Below are 9290 nucleotides of genomic sequence, written 5' to 3' on the forward strand. Positions count from 1 at the left end.
TGTGAGGAGGTTCTGGGGTCACAACCCAGAGGGAGGCTGAGAGGGCCTCAGAGCAAGGGTGTGAAATTTAAAACAGCAACTTGTCAAAGGGACAATAAGAGAAGGAGGGCTGGTAGAGATGAGGCATCAGGGGAAGGGGACAGGGGTACTTCGAAGGCCACAGTTTTCACGTGGGAGGAGATGGGTCACCCGAGAGAGGGAGGCGGAGAGCCAGCAAGTCCCCACGTCACCAGCCTGTGGCCCTCGGCCCACTTCCTGTCAGACGTAGTTCCTTAGAGTAACTCAGCCTGCCAAGTCGAGGTCTGAACCTATTTTTTTCTATATTTACCTTGTCTTCTCCCCGTGGTCTTTTGGGAGAGTAGAGTGCCTTGCTGATCCAAGGGCTTGCATCTTTCCAGTGCTGTCTCACAAAATCTAGAATCTAGGCTGCGGAGGAGTGAGTTGTATGGACCCATGAGGGAAAAGGGCTCCCAAGAATGTGTTTTTTCCTCCTGGATTGTAGATTGTGGAGGAATTCTGAAGCAGGAGTGCTGGGGTTTCGGTGTTTGAGAGGCCTTGGAGATCATTTAGTCTCACCTCTCTCACTGTTTACACACAGACACTGGTGGCAGAGTTAAGAACAAGGCTGGGTCTCTTGCTTCCTCTTAAGATTTTCCAGGACGTTCTTAGTATTGCCCTTTGAGCGCCTCCCTGACATAGGACACTTTGACATCTCTCTGTCCTCGAATGTCAGTCGCTGCCAGAATTGATGAAGGGAGTCTGTGTTCCAGGTTTCGCCTGGCTTTGAAATGTGGATGCTGTCCAGACTTTTCTCTAACTTTTCATTTTGAAAAACTGCAAACTTACAGAAAAGTTGAAAACACAGTACCCCAACACCTACATCCCCCACTTAGATTTTCCACTGAACACTTGGCCTTCTCCCTACTTGTCAGCTAGTATAGACTCTTTGTTACAGACATCATGACACTTGACTCAGATATTCCCTCAAAACAAAGACGCTCTCCTTCCAAACCACAGCATACCATTGACACACCCAAGACACTTAAACTGAGGCAGTGATTCTCTCCAGTATGCAGTCTGCATTCAGGTCTCCCCAGTGGTTCCATGTGGTCCTTCTGTAGCTTTTTTAAAAAGTAATGCTTAAACATTGGTTAATTGAATTATCAGTAGTTTGTGCAGAGCTGGTGTTCGAGAAATGTTTTCAGTTTCTGAGCGCACGGAGTTTTTGTATTTAGCTTGAGCTTGAAGGAGGGACGTGCAGGGATTTGAAAGTCTGGAGTTGCCCCAGGCAGGAACTCCCAGCCAAGGACTCTGACCTCAGTTTTGGCTTCACACCAGATCCAGACCAAGACCGTGGCCCAGTGCGTGGAGTTCTACTACACCTACAAGAAGCAGGTGAAAATTGGCCGCAACGGGACTCTAACCTTCGGGGACGTGGATATAAGTGATGAGAAGTCGGCCCAGGAAGAGGTTGAAGTGGACCTTAAGGTACCTCCCCTTCTGGCCTCAGCTGCTTAGGGCCTGGGCTGGGTCTGGGCCAGGACTGAACTGGGAGCCTGAGGCCTGGTTCTCAGGTGTTCCCTGGAGGGCAGAGAGAGAGTGTCCCTGACAGCCTCAGTGAGCTAATGTCCTGGGCCTGCCCCTGGACTTCGGGTTCCTCTCTCTACACTACACTATCTTTGTCAGAGTAATAATAGTACCTTGTGCTGATGTGGAATAATGGGGCATTTCCCACCGTATTTGCACCAGATCAGCTTACTGTCTGCTCATAGCAGACCGCTAGCGCTGTTTTCCACGCTTTGGTCCTTCTTGTATCTCCTTTATGAAACCTGCTATATCTGTATCCTCCAATACGACCACCAGCTGGCGTTACTATTTTTGTTATGTCCACCTACCATTCGTACTCTTATTATTTTTCTTAAGATTAGCTTTTTTTTTTTTTACTCAAAAGGGAAGTTTTCTATCACAGTCATAACTAGAAGAGACCAGTATTGTTTAGATAGAAGATACTGGTAAAAATATGAAAACCAAACAATGTTATTTAATCCGAGCTAGATGCTAGCTATTACCTGCCCAGTCCCTGAAACAGGCCCCACCTTTCTTTAAGTCTGGAGAAGTGTAAAAGACACATTAACACCAACTTGAGACTTTGTTCTGGACATAATCAGGACTGAAAGAGAGTTGAAAGGAGAATATTACTTAAGTCTGTGTCCCTGTGCCACCTAACATCTTCTTGGGCTTTTAAGTCCATACGTGCTGTGACATGCGGCTCTGAGATGAGTGGTCTGGTGCCCGTTTTGCATAAGGGGTGGGGGTGGAGATACAGAAAGTATTACAAAGACAGTTTAGAATCAAGCTCCAGGCTACTCCTGCCTCTACCGGACCACCTGCCTGAGGTGCCCTGGGATATCTGTCCAAACCAGGTGACCTGTGTGTGTTTTGTGGGGAGAGCAGCAAGCACCTTCCTTGCTCCTGGCTGGTGTCAAGTCTCATCCTGAGGGCTCCCAGTGCCCCAAGACTCTTCTCTCACAGGCTGGCTAGCTGTGAGAGGGTTTCAGAGGCCAGCACCAGAGACTTCTAATGGCCCTCAGGAGCCCCCTCACCCGTAGAAGACTAGCAGGGCCACATCTGTGCACTGTGGCGGCAGGACTGAGCTCTAGGCTCACGGCCCTCATTCTCATCCCCCATAGACTTCTCAGAAGTTCCCAAGGGTGCCTCCTCCCAGAAGAGAGTCCCCAAGTGAAGAGAGACTGGAGCCTAAGAGGGAAGTAAAGGAGACCAGGAAGGAGGGGGAGGAGGAGGTACCAGAGACCCAGGAGAAGGGGGAGCAGGAAGAGGGGCGAGAGCGAAGCCGGCGGGCAGCGGCTGTCAAAGCCACACAGACACTACAGGCCAATGAGTCGGTAAGTGTGACCTGGAAACCCAGGGCCAGGAGGAGGGCTGGCGCTGGCTGGGGTGGGAGGAAGGGCAGAGCAGGAGCTGCCCGTGGCGGCCATCCCCGGAATAGCCTGAAATACACTGGGCACTTTGTGCTGCAGACTCAGTTAATCACCGTCCCCCTGTGTGTTAAGTACGGTTACTAGTTCCATCTTACTGATAAGGAATTGAGACCCAAGACAAGTCAGCTAGTAGGCAGCTGACCACAGAGTGTATTAGTTTTATATTGCTTCTGTGTCAGCCTCGGAGGAAAAGGCTTTCTGAAAACTCAGGTGGTATGTGGGACATTGGGAAAGCACTGTAATTTGTAGCTCAGGCAAGAGACCTCTGCCCCTACAAGAATGTCTGAAACTGAGCCGAGACCACGGAAGCAATAATGGCCCCTCACTTGATTCTCTGCAAAGTGCTTTCCTATCCATTATCTCAGTAACTCCCCACAGGAGCCCCGTAAAGTGTTAACCACCACTCTGCAGATGGAGGAGCCTGGGGTCAGAGATGCTAAGTGATGCTGGTGCTCACACCCCATGTTCTCTGACTGCTGCAGAGCGCTGTCCACCACATGGCAGACCAGGGAGCAAGAAATATCGGCCACAGCCATTCCTTGTCAGGGAGAGTTCCCCCAAGCGTTCTGGTGGGAACGCCCACAGGAATCTTTGCATTTGCGTTGTACACTTACGCTTGTAGGAGAAATGCCACTCACTGCAGACACACAGCTCTTCTCCCTTCTGAACCTTGGCTGTGCTCCTTCTCCAAGGGCTGCGTGTCCTATGCCCGCTCGCTCGAGTTCTGCTGGCCTCTGCGAACACCCTCCTGTCAGGGCCCACCCAGCACACATACTGATGATGACAGTCTGGGGCACCCCAAGCCCAGGGCCCACGGCCCCCGCTCCCTGAGCAGCACCCCACGAGGTCTGTGCCCGTGTGCTCTACTCTGGCACCTGTGTGATGTCTCCCACAGTGGCTCGTATTGTCCTAAGTGGCTGCTGCTCATCTGTCCCTCCCCCAGACAGTGCTCTGAGTGCAGGGGGCTCCCACTTATACCGCTGTATCCCCAGCACATCACACAAACTTGAGTCTCATTTATGGACTAGAGGCATGAATGGCCCACACACCTGAAAATGTCAACCTTTGTATCACTGAGACATGAAGGCCCCCTGTCAGGTGCAGGGAGAAACCATGTAGCAGCTAAGATTCTGTGGGATTCTGGCCAGAATCCCTGTACAGTACAGCATGGGTACAGAGGGAGATAGGGCGGCAGAGGCAGCGGGTATCTTGCCATCGGAAGAACCCAAGCTGCGGAGCCCCAGCGGGCATTTGGTAGGATGTGTGGCTTTTAAGGGCCCTCCGTTCTCTGAGGTTCCTGAATTTGAACCCTCTCTCGCCCTACCTCTCAGCTCTCCTTGTTTGATCCTCTCCAGGCCAATGACATCCTCATCCTCCGAAGCCACGAGCCCAACGCCCCTGGGTCTGCTGGTGGCCAGGCCCTAGAGAAGCCAAGGGAGGGTGCAGGGAAGTCAAGAAGGGCACTACCTTTTTCGGAGAAGAAGAAGAAAGCGGAGACATTTAACAAGACGCAGAATCAGGAGAACACTTTCCCTTGTAAAAAATGTGGCAGGTAAGACCACCGGCGGGTCTCCAGGGGGCACCAAGGAGTGGGCTGAGGTTGCTGTGGCTGAGACAGAGGCGGGTTCTGGAAGTAGTCTGAGCTTTCTACCCTGTCTGTCTTCCAGTTGGCTCGGAGGGTCCTAGGGCAGTGGCATCACTTAGCAGCTTTCATTTATTTTATTTTATTTTTTTTTAAAGATTTATTTATTTATTTATGCATACCGGCTCTGGGGTGCAGGCCAGAGGTGTTAAAAGAGTACCCCCCACCGGGTCAAAGGCTCCCACATGGAGGGAGCGCTCTGGCAGGCGAGCTAATCCGTTGGGCCCTGGGAGGCTGGGGCAGACACCTCACCCGAGCCCGCTCCCGCCCCACTGCAGGGTGTTTTACAAGGTGAAGAGTCGCAGCGCCCACATGAAAAGCCATGCAGAGCAGGAGAAGAAGGCCGCAGCCTTAAGGCAGAAGGAGAAAGAGGCCGCAGCCGCTGCAGCCACCGCAGCCGCCGCCTCCCCCCACCAGCCGGCGCTGCGGGAGGAGAGCGGCGCGGGCGAGAGGGGCTGACCCAGGGCACTGGAGGGCTCCACGGAGGCCCGGGCCGCCCTGCTCCCTGGACTCCCGGCCCTTCCTGCACCAGCCAGCCAAGCGCCTGCTACACCCTGAAAACTCGAGAAGGAGCAAGGAGAGATCACGTGGACTTTTCTCTAAGAAACAAATAAGACAATAAAATAAAAGGCTTTTTTATTTATAAAGGCCCCAGGAGCAGTGTTCAGGGCTGCAGGATCCACTTCTCTTTGCATTCAGTCTGTTGGAAGTTGTCCTCATGCTTTCTTGGAGCTGTGAGCGTCCCTGCTCACCGGGGCGCCCTCCCCAGGGGCTCCAGCCACCGCCATTGCTGCCTCTCAAGGGGAATCTGCACCCCGCTCCTCCCCTTTCTGTTCCTCCTCTGCTCCCTGGTCACCATGGCGAGCCAAGCACAAGCTCACCCTCCTTTGCAGTTATTCCCCTCCTGAAAACCTCAACTGCCCCAAGCCCAGGAAGAGGGGCCCTGCTGGAGGGAGCATGGTGGCCATCTCTGAGCGGCATCTGCCTGGCCCCTGTGCTGTCCACTGCACAACCATGGCCGTGCCTCGCTGCTCCGGTGACCCTGCACTCAGACAGGCCACCTCCTTCCGGGAGGGAGGCTACCAGAATGCCTGGAAGGAGAGACACCAGGCAGACAGGTACCTACCCCTTTGCTGCTTGTGAGCAGCCCTGCTGGGGCTGGAAGGTTTTCTCAAATATTTGGGGAAGGGACCAATGTTTCCACTCAAGCTCTCAGCCCCCTGGAAGGCAGAGAACTGCTCAGAGGATGGAAGCCCCACGACGAGGCCTAGGGAGCTTGACTCTTGCTTCCCACCTTTTTGCCAAGTACCTTTATGTCCTGAGGGCTGTTAAGAGCTTAGCCAAGGCCCAGCCTGTCCTTGGTGCAAGTCCCCTGCCTGCCGCCTGTCCTGCTCTCAGCAGCCACAACCTAACCCCACCCTACCTGGTCCAGTGCCGATACCCACAGCTGAGCCCCCAGTTCTGTGTGCTGGACATTTCTGGATCCTTCCCTGGGAGGGGGAAGTCTCCTAACCAAATTGGACAGGAGCCTTCGTTCCTTGATTTGTGTCATTTGGGAGCTATTTATTTATTCTTAATATTTAATTTTTAACATCCTCTCAGGGACCAGGGGCCTCCCGCTTTCTAGAGGCCCAAGTGCATTTATCCCCAAACAAGGCACCTTCTTGACATCCACCCTCTTCCACCGCCACTCCCAAGGCTCTAAGGTCCCTCTTGCCTCATGGCTCTGGAAGCTCGTGTCATTAGGAATAATAGTAGCAGTGAAGAGGGTGGGAAGGTGGAGGGTGTCAACAGAGCCGTGCAGAGACGAGCAGGAGCAAGGGAGATCAGAGGCAGGTCTTAGGCTTTCTCTTCTCTGTGCTTTGTATTTGCCTGAAGGGATTAGAAGCCAGATTTCTGGGTTTGTTTCTGACTCGATGAAGCCATATTTAGTGTGGAGTCAATAAAGTGGAATGGCTGGAAGGTTCTGGAGGCCCCTTCATTGGCCAGTCCCAGAGGAGCGCTGACTTTTCTGATATTGTTATTGGACTCTAGTGTACAAAAGAAGTGAATGGAAGTATAGTGCATGCAAGGTGTTAGGAAGGAGCCAAGAAAGCATTCATTCTGCTTTTCCTTATATGATGGTCAGAACACGTCGGCCGTAGGGGTTGGGAGGGAGTGTGTTTCTAAACTGTGGACTGGCAGGTATTTTTCAGCGTTCATTTATGCTTTAATATAGTTCAACAGGACCCCAGCTATGGGAGCAGCAAATTTCTTTTCCACTGGACTCCTGGACCACCACCTAGATCTCCAACTTCCCAGTTATTTTTCCTCCACATGCTTTTACGAGCTCAGTGTTCCAAGATAGCAAAAATACGATCTACCCTCCAGAAGCAGGAGGGCAGCACATTTAGGCTGTCTTCTGAATCACTTGTGTAATAGTGCCTTTGCAGCTTAGCCCCAAGTGCTACTTATGTTTCCCAAGGTTTTTTCTGTTTAAACCTCATTTGCTTTCTGACCCCTTGATGGACATGTGATAACAGGAACCTCCTTCATCTTAGTTCTCTTCCAAGCTCATGGAGAAGAGACCAGGTGAATGTAGGCAGAATGTAGGTACCTCCCAACTCATCTGACCAGATGCTGTATTTTTAGAAGTGTCCATGTTTGAGGATGGGTTTACATCTAGAATTGAAGATGAGAGTGAAGATACTCCCACAGATGCACGTGTGGCCAAGTGACCTGCCACTAAAGTAGCTGCAACCACAGAAGTGGGCATAGGTATATCCTTACGGTGCTTTCTTCCTGTGATCACAGTAGGCTTGTAGGCTTTTTTCTTTTTCTATTCAAAGCTCTTTGCTTTAAGAAGTTAAATGACAAACACCTCCGGCTTTATAATGTCCACCCCACACCATCTCTCCTCTCCCAGCCGCCATGTGTACTCAGCTAAGGGCATGAAACTACCCTAGTGCCTGTGTGCCAGACCATTTCGGAGGTCTCTTACCCACACAAGGAGACAGTACTTGAGCACTGTCTTCCATGCCTTCAACAGTTCCCCATCAAGCTAAGGTACATGCCCATCTTCCTGCCACCCAGCTCCACCTCTGTCACGGAGGACTTGTGCTGCTTAAGTTTAAAGGAGTCCCCTATGTTTAACTGCCTCAGTGACCTAACTCTTCTCGTTTGCCTGATGTTGAGATGAAGGAGGGATACAACTCATACTCAAGCCTCCAATGTTTAAATGTTTTCGCTGGGGCTCATTTTTCATGGATGGTATTTATTACCAGACTGGCAGGCCTAACTCTAGGTTTACAGGAAGTATGCATATTTTTATAAAACAATTGTATGTCCTCCCCATATTTTGCTGTTAACATTTGCCTCTAAGGATTTGCAGCGGTTTTTCACCTTTTCCTCATTTCTAAGTTGAAGGCCTTGTTGGAGGGGACAGCACAGGAACAGCCTTGACAGTCTGTAATTATTGTACAAATATTTTAATAGCATATAAATAAGTATATTCCTTTTATTTTGAAAAAAAAAAGATCAGACACTGCCTTTTGTGTGTTTGCTGCCTGTGGCACCCTTTTTTAATGACTGTTACATATTAGTGTACATATATATAAATATTACCTCTTTTGCTGTACAGTTGTGATAGACCAGACTGAAGATTTTATTTTTTGTGTGCTTTTTATAAAAAAAAAATTAATACACTAAAGAAAATCTTGCTGATGTGATTGTAATGTACCTATGTAACTTATTTACTTTTGGATGTTCTTCTGTATCTTTAAACCTTTTATTAAATAAGGTTTTAAAAATTCAGGGTTGAATTCATGCTGTGTTCTTTGGGAAGGAATTTCACCACCTTGGATTGGCGTGAATTGGCCTTCTTTTGTTTGCAGGAGGTAACTGGGCATTTTCTGAATCATAAGGATTCCGTTTTAACTCACCACCACTGATGCGAGAACAAGGGAAATAATAGTGGTGTTTGCTTGGCTATGACGGACCTTTTTTACAAATTCTAGGCAAGAAAATGTCTCAGCCCAGTGTATCACTTAAAAACATGTAAGCGGCCTAATTGCAACGCTTGCTTTCTTTGGCATGAAGTCAGGAGATGTCAGAGTGTGATCAGATAGCACTGGGGCCCTGCTGAGAGGGAAGGGCATCTTTGATTGGCAGAGGGAGACCTGAGTATTACAAGTCGGTCTTGGACGCATTTTCAACAATTCATTGACAATCTACTCCAGAATTACACTATTTTTAAAAGTACAGTGTTTGCCAAATGCCCAAAGTAGATGACTGCATTACAAAGATGTGGTACTTAATGCACAATGGAATATTACTCGGCAACCAAAAAAAATAAACACATGCCTTTTGCAGCAACATGGATGGAGCTGGAAGGGATCATGCTTAGAGAAATAAAGTCAGAAAGAAAAGGAAAAATACCAGATGGTTTCACTCACAGCTGGACCAGGGGAGAAAATAATAATAATGAACAACTATGTACCAGAAACATTTTCTGGGGGTGGAGTAGGGAATGGGATCAAAAAATGGGAGGAGGGGGAAGCGCACTGGACTATGGTGGTGGCACATGGGTGATTTGGCGATGGGATGCCCACGGGATTACAACTGAGGTGGAAATAGATGTAAAAAATAAACTATCGTATTGTTAAAAAAAA

General features: G+C 49.7%; 1 protein-coding gene across 2 annotated transcripts in view; it reads left to right on the forward strand.

Annotated features, from left to right (window-relative positions):
- Nucleotides 1-8433, forward strand: part of ELMSAN1 (ELM2 and Myb/SANT-like domain containing 1) — a 40294-nt gene extending 31861 nt beyond the window's left edge. The window contains exons 10-13 of one of the 2 annotated variants that reach the window (XM_012724614.1): nt 1339-1488; nt 2691-2903; nt 4355-4551; nt 4920-8433. In XM_012724614.1, the coding sequence (XP_012580068.1) occupies nt 1339-1488; nt 2691-2903; nt 4355-4551; nt 4920-5100 (741 nt within the window). In that variant the 3' untranslated portion in view covers nt 5101-8433. Of the gene's footprint in view, nt 1-1338; nt 1489-2690; nt 2904-4354; nt 4556-4919 lie in introns of those variants that run through there. The other variant, XM_004681705.2, reaches the window with a different exon arrangement.
- Nucleotides 8434-9290: the final 857 nt, after the last annotated feature.

Source organism: Condylura cristata, unplaced genomic scaffold (genome assembly GCF_000260355.1).
Source record: "Condylura cristata isolate star-nosed mole 26May11 unplaced genomic scaffold, ConCri1.0 scaffold00013, whole genome shotgun sequence".
NCBI classification, from domain to species: domain Eukaryota; kingdom Metazoa; phylum Chordata; class Mammalia; order Eulipotyphla; family Talpidae; genus Condylura; species Condylura cristata.